Source organism: Tympanuchus pallidicinctus, unplaced genomic scaffold (assembly GCF_026119805.1).
Source record: "Tympanuchus pallidicinctus isolate F22 unplaced genomic scaffold, pur_lepc_1.0 scaffold16, whole genome shotgun sequence".
NCBI classification, from domain to species: domain Eukaryota; kingdom Metazoa; phylum Chordata; class Aves; order Galliformes; family Phasianidae; genus Tympanuchus; species Tympanuchus pallidicinctus.
The window spans coordinates 4,566,220-4,582,669 of record NW_026294679.1 but is presented as its reverse complement, the minus strand read 5'-3'; the positions used below and the strand labels follow the sequence as shown (position 1 = coordinate 4,582,669).

Below are 16,450 nucleotides of genomic sequence, written 5' to 3'. Positions count from 1 at the left end.
GTGCCTGCAGAAACCAAAAAAGACCCTCTGACTTCCCACTCTGTCATTCAGTGCTCCTTTTCCTCCCACTTCTGCCCCATGAGTGAAAGCAAAGCCCTAAGTCTGAAATGGCAAAGGGACTCCCAGGTCCTTACTGCTTTAAAAAATGCTTTCAGAACATTTGGTGGCTTTTTTTAAGTGACTTAAAAAGAATCAGGAAAACCTTTCATCCTTTGTTTTCACTCCATGCTTGTCGAAGCTTCAGCTCAAGTGCTGTTTGCAAAAGATTTCACTAGCAGTATCTGGCAACTCCAGCTGAACTGAGTGATTGCGTTTAATTGCATTTTGGTTTCATAAACTTGATGTCATAAATCTACCGACTGTCAAACAGAGGGGGTTGATTAATGGAGCAATGGCCGTACTCAGTTGAGTTACAAAGAAATCGGAACAAACGCGCACATCTTTGAGGCCGTAAGCTGTCTAACCAGCGATGTGACGTGTGCTCCAGGCCATAGGTGTGAGGGCAGGAGATGTGGGAAGCTTCAGCAGGAGCAGCAGTGGAGCCAGGCCATGGAAAGCAGCTCTCACTTCTCGTCTGCCTGCAACCAGGGAAAGAAGTCATAAGGAAACCCAGAGTAGATTCTGTCTTCTTGTTTATTGTCCTATCACGAAACTGCAGAGACAGCAGAAAAATAAGGATTGTAGGCTTTAGACGGGCCCAGAAACTGATGATTTCTTCAAGTTTGGATCCAAGTTGGATCCTTCATCTTTGGGACAGTTGGGTCAGAAAGGCAGACTGGGCATGAAATTCTTGGGGTGATTTTAAGACTTGCTGGAACCACCCTGGATGTGATTGTTGTTTCCCAATTGCTGAACCAGATGAGAATCTGCAGAGTATTTGTGAACAATGAAGCAAAAAGTCAAATGAGAGGAGCGAGCAAGCACTGCCAAATACTGAGGGAAAAACTGCTTTTTACTTACATAATAAAAACATTTCTCCCTTAGAATTTCTTCTGGTTTGTAACAGTTTTATTGAATCTTCCAAAACTCTGTCATGACTACATCTATTATATGACTACTGAACATTTATATGACATTAGCCTCAGGATTTAGCAATTCGTAGGGCCGGACCTACAAGAATTCTTGTAAGATCTAGTCTTTACAGATAATGAGAGATAAACATTTTATTTTTACTGAAAAATCACCCCAAAAGGCTACCGAGCATTAACAAACCAGTGGATCATAATTCACTGACTGCTAATAAGTAGAATATTACATCTCCACTCCTGTGAATTGTGTCTTGGACTACATCAGCTGAAGAAGCCCATCATTTGGCACAAAAGCTGTCAGGAATAAGAACTGTGGAAATTTTAAATGATAGGAAGAAGTTTACATTTAGAAAATTTTTTATTTATTTACAACTCCCTAGCACTATACTTGGTTTATTTCTCTAAAATCAGTGATCTGAAAAATGCAAATTCTTCTTCAAATATCTTAATGAAAGTAAATAAAAATAGCTAAGGAAGCTGGTAAGGAGAGGGAGTGTTCATGAAAGAAAATGCTTCAGAAAAGCTGAATGCAGCAGGCATGTTGCATGATGGCTGTTTTATTCCAAGCCTATTGGCAGCTCCTGAGGAGATGAGCACACACACATCTTCAGAAGCTGGTGGCTTCCTGGATCTGGTGAGGAGAAAATGAGCAGTTTCCCAAGGAAACGCTTTGAATTAAGAGCCAGTACCAGCTGGGAAGGATCCTCCCCTCCAATTTATTGCTTGGATCATCACTCTCCATTCATCTGAAGCCCTCTGTATGCATCTTCTGCACCACCAGCAGGAAAGCAGCCCCCAGAATCCCTCATCTGTGAGCTAGCTGTGCACAGGTGGACCTTGCACACTGCAAGCCTTGTCTTGTCCTCTGCAAAACTGGCAGTACTCCTCGTAACTGTGGTGGGAGGAGCAGGCGGCTGTAATGGAGAAAGCTGCTACAGAAAGCTTAGATGGAACAACTTTACTAGAAGTCAATGAATGCGTTATGTGTGAAGTTCTGTCCACTGTCAAGGAGAGCAAGGAACAGCAATGTGCTCATGCCACCGTGCTTGGTGGCTAGCCAGAAAACCCCACTGCAGGTCACAGGCCTTGGCCAGGGCTTCCCCAGGTGCATGGGCACAGGGCCCCTGCAGCAACAAGCTGCTCCCAAGCACAGCTGGTAATTGAGCCTTAGCACATCACACCTGGGCTCCTTCTGAAGGATCATCAGAAATGATGCAAGAAGATGCAATGCCATTTTCTCCAGCCGTGCCACAGCTGCTCTTACAGACCAGGACACAGCCTGCTGTTCTGCACGCTCCCCAGCACTGCTCCCATCTCAGATCCCTCATACTGAGTTTAGCAGTATTGAGCTTTCAGTTTGTGCATCGCTGTAGCAGCAAGCTTTTGGAAAAGAAAGGGATGTATGCTACTGAATAGACTTAAAATTATAGCTGTGTCAGGGAAACGTGCCTTGGCACAGCACTGCACCTTGGCTACTTTCTTCTTTGAGATGTGTTAAAAATCAGGGATTTTTAAAAATCAGGGACTGCCAGGGACTGTTCTATTTTCCATAAATTTTAATACATTTGGATTCCAGTATATCAAATCAGAGATTTCTCTATAAAGCACCAGGGCTTTCATTCACTGTCCTGTGCCTTCAGTCTCTCCTTGTTGCCCCAGACAATGCTAAGGCATGATACCATAGCAGAGGAGATGAGTTCCTCCACTGCCACTGGCAAATATTAGTCCTCCTTTGGAATCCTGTGAGGCTTTGGAATAGTTTGTCCCACCCTTTAGCTCTGTCAGACTCCTCAGAATCCCAGTCACCAGCCCTGCCTTCGCTCACCGCAGCCTGGGCAGGGGCAGTGGGCTTTGTGCCACAGCTGGTTCATCAGAAATTTCATCCAGAAATTCTTGGAAAATCAAACAAACAAACAAAACCAAACCTGATTTTCAATCTGAACTGAAAAGAAAACATTTTAAAAGTGAAACTATTTGCAGGACTTTTGAGCTTGCAGGACTTTGCGTCGCTTTGAGTTAGGCTAATCGTTCTGTTTGGACAAAAATCAACGTATTCCATTTTGACTTTATATATTATCTCCCACTATGAAATAAACTCAACATAAAATGACTTCATTTCCTTCTGACAAGATAACTCTGATAGGGTCACGCCACTCTGATAAGGTCAAAATAGTTTATCTTCTGCAAGGCACTCGTGCTGTAGAGTTTTTTGACAAAACAGGGCTTTTCACTGCATAATTATTCAAAGTCAGAAAGTCTTTGGCAGCCATAATAATCAGAGGCAAGCCAGGACCTGGTTCTTAAAATCCGAATGTCTTAATAGAGAGGAATCTGTCTCATTAAATGCATCACTGAACTGAATTTACTGAACAATACATCCCACTGACAAATTTAACATGAGCCAGCTTCCCTTTGGCCAATAATGCAGATTTGCAGGATCATAGAAATTGTCAGCTGGAAAGGACCCTGGAGATGATCTTGGCCAGCCTTGTGTTGAAGTAGGGCCTCAGATGAGGATACCAAACACTGCCAAGCCAAGTCTTGACTATCTACAGTGAGACAGACTCCAGTGTTTCTCCAGGCAGCTTATCCTAATGTCATGTTGTTCTCACTGTCAATCATTTGTTGTTTTTTTTTCTATGCAGATAGAAATTCCCTGAAACAACTGATGGCTCTCATCCTTATTCTGGTGCTCTTTTCTGGAAATCCTTTCAACAGACACAGAAAGTACTTTCTACAGTTTTGCTCACATTATTCCTGAAATAAGATTAGTAAACCTACTCATCCTTGGACAACTTTGAAATGCACAACGCAATTCAATGCTTCCATTTTGTAAAAGCATAACAGAACAGATACCAAATGACATCAACAGATAAAATGACAAAAGTTATTTTCTTGTCTGCTGTATAAAGCCCACACTACTTGCTGAATTACATTAAATTTTGAAAAACAAAATATGCAACATCTTATTCATGTATTTCAGCCACAGTAACCTGGCTTCTACATCCATGTTTTCTCACACACTGCAGAGTTGATTTGAATCAATACTTCAATGGGAGACAAGACAATTAGATGCTGCAGGAAACAGTGATTATACACAGAGCATAAATCTCATTACCCACATCAATATAAATTTGTTTTCTAGCATAGGGCTACTCTTCATTATTGCTCCTACTTTATCAATGGTGATTTTATTTTCTGATGAGATAGCAATTTAAATTCCTAACCCCTCCTTTTCATTGTAAGAGCCCAAGGTACTGTGTCAATAAAAGACATGCCCTCTTTGGACAAATTCTAGGCTTTATTTCCTGCTCTCTAGTCTCCTCTTGCAATTCCACATGCACTTTTCTGCCTTTCCACCAAAAACAGTCCTTCTGTGTCCTACTCTATATAAACAGTATACTCGAAGAAAAGAAAATCTTCAGACAATAGAAAATAATAAAACCTTAATCCAAGAGGCACACTATAAAACTGGGAAAAGGAAAGTGGCACAGTATATATCAGTTTGTAAAGTTGTGCTCCATCTCCAATGTCCAGATCTTTATCTTTGTGAGTTACAAGAGATATGAACACAGAAATGGCCAAAAAACCACAACAACCTAGAACAGAACCATACTAAATACACAATCCTACATTCTTAAATGATTCCTTTCCATTATATTGATCAGGCTTGACACACTTCTGTAGTATGTGGAAAAGACCCTTCTCTGAGTAAGCTGCAAAAGTAGCATGACCAGAATGTTCCCTCACTCAAGTGGCACAAGCTACTTTAGTTAATCTTCCTTTTATTCATTTTCAAGAAAAAAGTAAGGAAAAAAAATATATATATTCTTTCCACGAGGACTGTCTTTCCATCAGCTGTTACTTGTTTTTGTTTAAATCTCCCACAGAAATCATCCACCAAATTCTCCCATATGAATGACTCACTAGATAAAAGATACAGACTGAATAAATGAAAAAAAGGAATACATTTTGCCTACACTATGGACACTTCAAACCATTTTCCAGCATAGCATCTCATCCCACAAGCAGCAGAGGTTGTTTGTGTATCTACTCAAATGAGCCACATTATTCATGAGCCAATATTCTACAAGGCAGAAGCAAAAATACTATTCCTGAAGGAACTGCTTGGGGATGTAGTATTCTGTGATAAGGGCAGAAGGAAGTGCTTCTGGATGCGTTCCATCACTTGATGTTCAGGAAACCATTTTGTATGACACAAAGGATTAGGAAAAATAAGCTGCATGACATTTATTTTGTAATTTTAACATTAATATCTGTAGAAACATTTTATTGTCAGTACAAAAGTTAACAGATTTTAATACTTCTTTTACCCAATTTAAAAAAAAAAAATCACACACACAAAGAACAGTGTAATTTGCATTCATATTGCATGGCCGTATCAGTGTGAGGGTTCTGAAAGTACAAACACGAGACTTCCGTACAAAGATACAAACAACAGTGATATTTTAGCAGAGGCCAGTGCTATACCTACTGTTATGGAATGAATCAGAAGGAAATACTGGAGTCAGCATGAATTAATCCTTTAAAAAGATGCTGATATTCCTATGGCAAACTGTCACTATAAACAACCTCTCTCTTTTTAAACTTAAGTTACAATAGAGGGATAGTCTGAAAGGCAAAAGATCCAGGCCAAAAGATCTGGAACCTATTACCCAACCCAGTGAAGAGAAATCTATTTAATCTGTTGCATGTGCAACCCGGGCTAGAAGCTCAGCTCCTTTTAGAGCAGTATGTCCTGCTATGGTTAGAGACAAGGTAATGACTTGCCTTACTTTAGGAATCCATTCTAATTTTTTCTTTCTTTCTTTCTTGGTGGAATGATTGGTTTTCCACCATGGGAAACATTGACTTAAGAGTTCAGTTGTTCAAGTGACAAGTATTGAGAATAAAAGGCATTCTTGTTAAAGGATTTGGTTTCGATAAGAATAATCATCTGACACTGCAGTTTTCAAACACAAATAAATCAAAAGTTTAATTCCCCCAAATTAGTTATATACTGTAAATATTTCTTTTTTAAAAAAAAGATCTGAAAACTAGTAAAGTCTGAGCAATATATCTACTAGTTCTCTGTGCTGCCTGCATAGAAATGCCATTTAAATTACAAAAACACAACAACCCTATAAACGATTAATTGTTTTGTACATTACCAATTAGTTAATAAATTAATGATATACCATTTTCCCTGAAAGCAAAGTATTTTCCACCCGTGGATGGTGAAAATTAAGAAATTCTGTGTAAGAACAGCATTTAGCAAATAGCTGTTAAAAAAGAGACTAATTTGCTAGGTGGATTGGGACATCCATTTTTAAAATCAATACAAAAAATAATTCATTGTAAATATATATAATATATATTTATACATATTTTGAATATATTTACATACATCCAGCACCTATATACTGCATTTGTGCTCTGTAAGTGTGTGCCAACATATATTTTCTCCAAATATTACAAAATAAACAAGAAAGGCAGACCCAGAGTTTGCCTCAAGTCCAACTGGTCCATTGTACAAACAAAGTCTGTCGCAGCTGAGGGTAAGCCAGAAAACTGATAGTGATGGGTATCTGGACACAGCTCCTAAACATTCTTCTTCGTTGGAAAATTTAATAAAAGTTGCACATTATGAGATCTTTAATGTACGATCTGACTGCTTTCCTCCAAGTTTTCTTTTTTTTTTTTCCCCTTTTTTTTTTTTTTTTCCTCCCATATTTCATATGTACAAGCAGAATCTTTAGGGTCCTGGAGAAACCATGTTGTTTTGTATGCTGTAGGTAGCTTGATGTTCTTGCTTCTTTTCATGTTTTAACGCCTCCATTCATGTGTTGGTACTTGGGAAGACAAGGTTCATAAGGCATTGGATCAGGAGAAAAAACAGAGTCATCACCTGAAGAACACGAACTCCTGGTGTCAGGGTAGCTAGGTGAATACTGCTCCAGAGGTCCGCTGAGGTCCAGATACTCCTGTGACAAAAGAAATAGACTGAGTTTTCAACCAGCGAGTAAAATTGGCAATAGCATGTTCCAACTGCTCTGATTTGGCTCAATCATGCAGTGGGTAAAAGAACAGTTTAAAAACAACACTCATTTCCCTAATGCAATTGCATTCTAAACTGCCTGTAGCTCAAATATCTCATAAAACAAGGAGCCTGAATAAAGAAAGGAAAGCCAAGCCAATAACACAGTACTTTTGTGAAGTCCAACAGCATCCACATTAGCCGCGTCAGTGGAAATAAACATGCCAACCACATCAAAAGAGGACTTTTCACTTACAATGATAAAAATGAAATTTCATCCTAAATAGAACCATTTTTCTTCAGCACGTGGTAATGATTTGGAGAGGGAAAGATACTTCCAACTTTGTATTCCTTCGGTCAATTTAGATGTCTGTTTTATATTCTGTGATATTAACTTTGTGTTTAAACATGCAGTGGCAGACATACGTGCAAAAAAACAACTGAAAGAAAATTAAATTCACTTGATTGGGTTCTTTATACTACATTTTCTTCTCTGTGTGTCTGTGCTCATGCCTGCATGCCCCAGAGTAGCCATGACCAAAGCAGTCATTAAAAAAGGAAATAATATCTGCTGAATCCAAGTTTTGGGTTAAGGCTCTTTTGCTAGAAACAACAGTTTTGGCAGGAGAAGAAAGTTATTTTCTCCCTTGAAATGTTCCTTCTCTTTCAACTTCTAAAGGCAGCTGCATTCATTTAAATGCAATCTCTTCATTTGCTAAACCACAAGTTATGATCACACTGACGAGACGAGTCCTCCACCTCAGTCAGTGCTTTATGCTGCTGTGCTTTGGGTTGGGGTAATTTCATTCTTTGGTTGACTTTTTTTTTTTTCCTAAGCCAGAAATCTGATCGTTGCCATGTTATTGCTTAAAAAATGGTCACCATTTTAAAAAGGAGGAAAATATAAGCTTTTAAATGCTGACAAATGTAATACGCAGCAAGGGGATGCAGTTTGGATCAATGATTACTTCCTATCTTGCTCCCTAGGTGTTCAGAAGATCCACAAGGGCAATCCTGGCATGTAATGTATAAGCAATGCAGCCCTACGTGACCAGAAACGATCAAGCACTTTCTAGACAAATGAGAAAAGTCTTCCAGCATTTGAAGCTTTCTTGTGGAATTGCAGACGCAGCTTGTCATATTGAAAGCTTGATATAATTCAGCTATGAGCTCAGAACTGAAGGTGGGTTTCTTATCTTCTCTCCAGTCTCTTTGCTCAGCATAAAGGGCCAGAGTCATGTAGGGGGCATAAGTCTCCAGCACTGGGATTTCAATGAATAAAAAAAAAAAAGAGGGGGGCTTAGGCAAAATAATCACTTACACAAATGCAGAACATATTGCTGGCTGGTCAATTTTGGAGCTGCTGGGCAAACCAGGTTGACCCTTTATCAACAGCTGCATGTGTGGGAAAGCCAAGGTACCAGGGTGGAGTGAATGAGCAAAAGTACAGTCAGACTGAAGCATGGAGGAGCTGTGCTTCAGCAAAACTGCACAGCTTACTTGAAATCAGGTCTTGAAACCACATGCAGTGGCAGAAGATGGGACACATGACCTCATAGACAAGAGAAGTAACTTGGTTTCTTAAGATACTGCTTTTGCCCTGGATTAAGCTGAAGGCTTAGATATTAGGAAAAGCCTTCAAGAGCTAAAGGTAACAAAACAGAGCAATGGGTTGTTGTGGGGCAATGCAGAAATGCAGCAGTGGAGACCTTCAAGGACAAAGTTGCACAAACACATCAGGCATGATAAATGTACAGTGGATCTTGCTGCAGGCCGATCAGATGGACTGGATGTGTTCCTGAGGTTTTTCCAGGCTTTTTTCCCTACAATTTGAGCCTAAAGTCATTTACATAACCCTAAAGGCCTTTTCAGGTTACCTTTGAGATCCTTCCAGGCCCACGAGCGCTACACAACTGGAAGGCAAGATGCTTAAACATACAAGAAGAGAAAGAAATATCCTCTTCCAGGCTTAGAATTACAGCCCAGAGTTTCCCTCTAGACTTTGCAAATGCAGATGCAATCCAAGCCACCAAGCACTCTGTGATGGCAGCCAGCCCGCCGCCAACCGCCCTTGTGAAATCGTGTGTAAATGATGCACGAAAGGATTCAGTTAGTGTTGGAGGGGGGGAAACTGTAATGTTACACAGAGCTATGCTGCTGGCTTAGTTGGGAGCACATATTCCTGCCCCATTCCCAAACCATTCCTGAAGGTGCCATGTTTTGGAGAAGAGTAATTCAGATAAATTTATAGCTGCTCCTGAAGCCAAAGAATCTTCTCAACTGGAAATGTAAACCTACTCTACTAGACAAATGGTGTCCGTAAAAAAAATAGCATTTCTTGCTTAAGAAAAATAAATCTGAGAATTCTGAAAAATTAGAAAGTAATGGTGACACATATAACACGATCCAAACCTTTTTTCTACATTTTCTCTCAAAGTTTCCACCAAAAGAATCAATATTTCCATTACTCATGATCTTCCTCTAAAGTACATGTGATAAGTAAGAACTGATTCCTGTGTGGATACACTAATCAGTGTGTTTCTTGCTAGAACTAATCATATTTCAGTCCTCTGAAAGAATGCTGTTCAAATGAAACCCTTTTGCATTCATATAGCCCAACCTGAAGCAGTGGTAGGCAGGACCTTTGGATAATTGGATGGCTGCTCACGTGCTCCCAGTGGGCCCTTCTTCCCTCCACTGAGAGCTACTTCAGTGAACCTAATTCACTCTCAGACACAATCTGAAACCTACTATTGACAATTTCTCCTTTTCTGACCTAGATATCATGGCTGGGAATCAAACTGAGCTGATAAATGAAAAACATCATGAACTCTCCTACTCTCCTCTACACGAAACTCATGCTGAAATATAAACATTGCCTCTCAGTTTGCCATGTGTATTTTCTCAGTAACACTATGCTAAAAACATAAAAAAAATACGAAGGGAAATTAACAAAAACATTTTAAAAATGTGTTTGTTTTGTTACATAAACCAAGACATAATGACAAGAAACCAGGGATTTCATAGGATACATAGTTAAGCTGCTTCTAACTTCAGAGGATGGTGACAAACAGAATGAGAAATTGAATAGGATTTCATAACTGTATAATTTCCATCTGCTTCCTGAACCATTCATCCTGATTGGTAGCTTATGGAAGGAAACAATCTACCTACCTCATTAGTTGTGAGAATAAGGATCCGATCCAAGTCTTCTACCAACTGTTTAAAAGTTGGTCTTTGTGAAGGCACAGCCTGCCAGCAATCTCTCATCATCATATAGCTGTAAGAAATGCACATTTTCCTGGGTTAATTAAAATCACACATCCTTCTGATAAGCCTTTTCATACACAGCCAATATTCTTCATCATAAATAAAGCAGTGAGCACTCCAAAGCTTTATATGTGGACCAATGTTGTTGCCCAAACCATAAAATGCTGTCACTTCCCTCAAAGGTTCATTTCTGTTTCTGTATCTCTGCTTGCCCAGCATCTAAATTTCCTCTTTGTGGACCTGAGTCTGCATTCTTCTGTGGCATTTCAGCAGTATTAAATTACATGTGCTTAAACATTTTATCATGTAAGGGACTGCAGCCTTTGTGAAGAAATTAAAATGGGGGATAAAAGCAAAAAACTATCAAGAGCAATACTGAAGCATCAGAAAAGGAAAGCACTCTTCCACTATCACTGGTAGATAATGCTGTGTTAATGCAAAAGTTCCCAAATACACTTTTTTGTGTACAAAACCAGCTGGGTGTAGCTTATACAGGATAAGAGCCTGTGTGTGGTATGGCTATGTGTGCCATTTATGAATTTTCATGTTTAATGGACCAAAACTGAGAAAATAAGGGTGTAAAAGCACTGACAAAGACTGGTCTACAGATGATCTCATCCATTTTCAAAGGGATCACAGCAGGGTGTGTAAAGTGTCCTCCACCAAACATTTCCTGGAGACCTTTCCATAGCGTTTCCATACACATCTATATGCACACACATCCACTATTTTAGAGCCAACAATTCTGAAAATGCTACATTCTGCTGGGGTAGCATTAACCATGTGATGGGCCCCTTCCAAGTTGGGATATTCTATGATTCCAATGCAGTTTGCAGCCCTCGGTCCTTACAGTTCATTGGTGCAGTTGGCAGGTTTATCCATTCGGTGCCCTTCTTTAAGCAGCTTAAAAAGTTCCTCCACTGGGATTCCTGGGTAGGGAGATCCTCCTAAGGTGAAGATCTCCCACATTAGCACACCAAACGACCATCTGCAAAACAAAGAGAAAGCCGCATTAGTAAAATTGCCTTACTGCTGTGAACAGAGATGTTTTTGCAGTGGATGCACACCAGAGCCATTACAAAATAAAACCTACATCTTCACAGTTTAGTTATTTACAGAACATCCACACCACTGAGCTGGCTTGCAAGTATATGGGGGGATATTTTGGAAGCAAAAAGAAAGGCTGTTCAAAACAAAAATAGTTTGCATCATTCTGCTCCTTTTAGTATCTTTTTTTTTTAATTATTATTTTTTTGTAAGGAAATGAAGGAGGGAAAACTTCAGCCAGTTTTCCTGCCTGCTCCCCACTTCCAGAGCTGCCTCGCCACGTCCCGCTGGCAGCCACAGGCCCACTGCCAGGCTGCTCTGCCAGGTGAGCAACAGCACAGAGCTTGCCCTGGCCCCGAGCTGCTCTGCAGTTCTGCTAGCTTTGCAGCAATGTATTTTAGTAAACTGTTTGCACAAACTTATAATAATATTATCCAAAGGCACCACGGGGCCAAAAAGCCTCCCAGTTCCAACACTGAAATGCCTGTGCTTCGTGCTTGTCGGGAGCTCACAATGACTTCCAGCTCTAAACCAGCCAAGCCATTTACTTCACATTCACTTAAATATTTTGTCAAGATGTTATTTTAAAGCAAAAGTTGGCTCCACCCTTAACCTGTGTATATAATTTCCTTCATAAATAACGTAAAGATGGCAGGAAAGGCCTCAGTAAATGCTTTTCTTACGGAGAGAACAACTTGGGGTGAGCATCCAAGTTAAAGGAGGAGGAGGCACCTCTTATTTTCTCCACCCTGCTCCTTTCTATTTTAACTCTGCATTGTCATGCAGTAAGCTTTTACACCTGTGCTGGGAAGCATCCAGCCTTTTAAGGCTAACATCTTCTCTTGGAGAAATAAAAAACAGAAGATCTCCATCTGCACTGAGTAAAAAATACACATCTACTTCGAGCTCAGTGCATGCGAGCGCTGAGGATCTTTACACAGGGAACTTTAATAGGAAGCAGAATTATGGGAGCTGTTGCATCAGCCAGCTACACCACGCACATTACAAGATCCTCAAGTGCCAGAGTCCAATGATTTCCTTCTGTATGTGAAACACTGCTGGGAAGCATCTCTAAAATCAGGGAAAACACCTCTGGTATATCCAGGCTATATTTTATTGTACATAACCACAGCACAAACTTTGACAAGGTTCTTTTTTTTTTTCGTTCTTCTTCTTTCCTTCTTTCTTTTCACTGTTTTTTGTTTTTTTTTAAACCTGGAGGAAGTGCAGAGTATGTGGAAAGCCAAGCACATTAGATAGACTCTTTGTAGCTGCACATCCGTAAATAAGTTCAAGGGGGGAAACTTCCGCACTGACAGAAGGAGGTTAGCATTTTCCACCTTTCATGTGCTTTGAAGCCAGGCAGATTAGTAACAGAGTGCTGGTTAGCAGTCTACCATAAAATCCTCACTTTCTAAGGGCAAGTCCTGTTCCATCTATTAATACGTGAAACAAACTGAAAACGCTTAAAGGAAAAGGACAGCAGGAAAATGCATTTCAAAGTATCCCAAACTTTAAGGAAGGTGAACCATTTTCCACATTACACAAAGATAAAGTCACTTACACGTCGCTTTGGTGCGTGTAAACTCTGTCAAACAGAGCTTCTGGAGCCATCCACTTTACTGGAAGCCGTCCCTGTATATTTGGGGGGGAAGGAAAGAGAAATGAAAATGGAAGACATTGGCTGGATGATTTGAATACTGATTTTTGCTTCAAATAAATCCGTTCTCAGAGATCAGTCCTATAATGCAAACACGTAGTTTATTTTGAAAACTTTCATTAAAAAAAATATTGATAAAAGGATGAAAGGATGAAAGGAGGAAGGTTATTAAGAAAAAATAGATATGAACACTGAAGATAAAATTTAAAAGGTGTAGGGCTCCAAAAAAAATGCTGCTTGTAAGTACACGTAGGGTAAGCAAATCTAAGTGGAAAAAGATTATTTCACTACAGGTTTTTAAAGAGTAGAAATAAGAAACAAAAAAAACTTCTTAAAATTGGGTCTGCTTGCACAGAGTTCATCACTGACAGGAATTTTGTTTTCCTTTCCCCAGAGCTTGCAGCCACAACTGCCTGTGGCTTTGCACAAAAGCTCTGCTTTGCTCCAGCCAAGGAGTTGTACCAAATTTGATATGAAATGTGTTCAGATCCCCTCCAGTGCCAACAAATCCCCACCTGGCTGCTCTGCCTTTTGGAACTATGCAGAACTCTGATAATTACTGTTCAAATGCCATTCATCACTCAGTGCTTTATTTTTGTAAATGAGCCAGGCAGTGTGATTAATTAATATTTTGTATGAATCTATTTAGTATTAACAGAGTCTGAAGAACTGAAAGAATTCTGCAAAGTTCCCATCTTGATTCAGGACAGCTTTAACAGCAAAACAACAATAGGTACAGAAAATCCATTTTCTCAAGCTCGGTCTAACTTCAGTACTACAGTTATTTACATCCAAGCAAAGGCAAAATGCATAATCCTGCATTGTGGCACTACCTCACAAACAGGATTTTTATTATGGTTACTGCTATCACTGTTTATGCAGTGTTTTTTGAGATCTTAATACTGGTTCAAAATGAGCTAGAACCAAGTTTCCATCTATTTCAAATGATTGGAGTCAAGGACACACAACATGGATAGTTACATTGTAGCAGTTATAATAAATCATAAAAAATAGAGCCTATTTGTTTATCTTTTTAAGCTAAACGTCAGTGTAAGAGGGGGAAAGAATTGCTTATGTCCTTGATGTCTGTTTTCTGTCTGATTAAAAGCGAGTCTCCTGGACAAGAAGCCCGTTCAGATTATAACCATAGTTTTGAAGTGAAACACTGAAAGAAACACGTGTTTCCAGAGATAAGAAAACCATCCACTTACATTAGTAGTCTTTTTATAATAATCTATATTGTTGATGTCTCTGGCTAAACCGAAGTCTGCTATTTTCATGACATTATTTTCAGTTACCAAAACATTTCTTGCAGCTAGGTCTCGGTGGATACACTGGAGAGAAAGACAAGACAAAAACACCCATTGAAATACACTGTTGCAAAAAAATGGAATTATTTCTAACCATACTTAAGTCTCCTTTAAAGACTTCAACCCAAATCCTTAGGTTGTAAAGCCACAGGTTTACTCCAAGTCCGTGCAGTAAGACTGCTGTAGTTACCCTGTTGCAACCTATTCAGGTCCAGCCAGGTGCTTCCATGTTGAACAGCTGCCCAAAAGTCCCTTTGAAAAGCCTCCCTTTGAAGCCTTGTATTTTGCCAAGGATGAGAACTCAAACGTTCTAAGACGTTTGTGACCCACTCATTGTTACACAAACCCCAGATACAGGTAACACAGCATTTTCATTGCAAATGTCTGTTAACGAGTGTCACTGTGTTGCTTCTCTTACATTATGTTGGATCAACTGGACAAAAACCTGATAGTCCAGATCAGTGCAACCTTCTTTAGTATAAAAGATCTTTTTAAGAGATGTATCTCTAGTAAATCATTTTTAGCCAGATGTCTAGGGTGTGTATGTTTACTTCAACCATGAGACTACAGCAATTTCACTTTGGAAAAAAAATAAAGGCAATTTGGGCTCGGCTGTTTGCTTTTCAAACTGCTCTGATATTGAAACTCCAACCAGTATTTCCTCAGACTTCTTCTTTCTTAGTGCAGCATTATCCTGAAAACTTGGAGTTGATATTCCTGACACTGAAAGGAAGTTGTGGCAGCTCTGGATATTATTCCTACATTTAAGGAACATTTTTGGGATTTATACAGAGTGGCAGTAGGGTCATGGTATTCAGTGTTGCATTTAGAGTCCTCCCAGGATATTCAACTACTTCTTAAGTCAAATAGTTGTGTTTCTTCTTCTTTTCCTGCTCAATTTCAGTTTACTCTGTGTTGTCCACCTTATTTCAGCCTCTGCATGGACATGCTGGACAGAACCACTACAAAACAATTAGTAAGGGCCCACATCTTTTCTTGCATCATAATTTGTCCCAGCGGTTTTCTGAGATCTCTCATCCTGCACGTGCAAAATGAGTCTACGAAGTTTCTGCTCCTCACTGGGTCAACTATGGGGAGCTGCAAGGAAAAACTGCAGCAGCAGTGCCTTCACACAGATGAGACTAGACAAAAGTACACCTTCATAGTCAAATCAGGCTTCTAACTCAGCATCAGCAATGCCACAGTAGCAGAAATAACATAGGCAGCCTTCCCACCCTGCCCTACAAGAACCTGCTATGATGAGACAGAACTCAAGGCACTTGCCCAAGTACACATCGCTAATGCCCACTGATAAGGCAAGGTGCCTTAATGAGTGTGACACAAGATCTAAAGCAGATGTTTCTGCCATTCTAGAACAGCAAGCCAGTGGGCAGAACATTTCAAAGAGCAGGCAGCACCTCCAGGTGAATCCAGCAAGTGAATAAAATCCCACTACCTTCTCTCAGGGTTTTTCTGCTCTCTCATACCCTGCAATTTTGCTGTTTCAAAGTGGTGCCATGACTCACAGCCATGTCTGCCAGGCTTCACAGCCAGCTCTCTGGCCCCAGTGATTTGCTGTCTCTTTGAAGTGACTGGGGCTACCCCCTGCAGCTCTTGTGCTATACTGGCACATCAGAGAGAGGACACATCAACAGAATTCTTAAAAAGTATTTATCCAGCTTGGAACCAACGTACAATTGCTTGTAAGGCAAAAACTGGAATTGACACCCGAGTACCTTCTTATTAAAATCATATTCTATATATATTCCATTAAGTCTCTGTGAGCCATTTATTAGACTGAAATAACAAGAATACTGGCTCTCTCACAGCGCCTGCATGGTGAAAATACCATGAGAAGACTAGATCTCTTATTATTCCAGCTCAGTAAAGGGATCCCAAAGGGGAAAAGAATTGGAGAAACACAAACAGAAATGGTGGGATGCCTGAAGAATGGGAATGTACAGTTTTCACTATGTGCTGACTTTGTTTTTCTTCTTCCCTGTGCCTCATGCAACGCTTTGCATTCAGTCAAGTTCAGCACAGCACTGATAAGTGTTTTTGCAAAGGAACTGGACCACAGAAGAAATGATGCTGCTGT

At 39.9% G+C, this 16,450-nt stretch overlaps 1 protein-coding gene across 8 annotated transcripts in view; it reads right to left on the bottom strand.

Annotated features, from left to right (window-relative positions):
• Positions 1–6,714: 6,714 nt before the first annotated feature.
• The window catches only part of FGFR2 (fibroblast growth factor receptor 2), a 75,144-nt gene continuing 65,408 nt past the window's right edge, over positions 6,715–16,450 (bottom strand). For all 8 annotated transcript variants that reach the window (XM_052677094.1, XM_052677098.1, XM_052677097.1 and 5 more), the window contains 5 exons: positions 14,254–14,376; positions 12,947–13,017; positions 11,186–11,323; positions 10,240–10,345; positions 6,715–7,012 (listed from right to left, as the gene is read on the bottom strand). In XM_052677094.1, the coding sequence (XP_052533054.1) occupies positions 6,848–7,012; positions 10,240–10,345; positions 11,186–11,323; positions 12,947–13,017; positions 14,254–14,376 (603 nt within the window). In that variant the 3' untranslated portion in view covers positions 6,715–6,847. The remainder of the gene's footprint in view (positions 7,013–10,239; positions 10,346–11,185; positions 11,324–12,946; positions 13,018–14,253; positions 14,377–16,450) is intronic.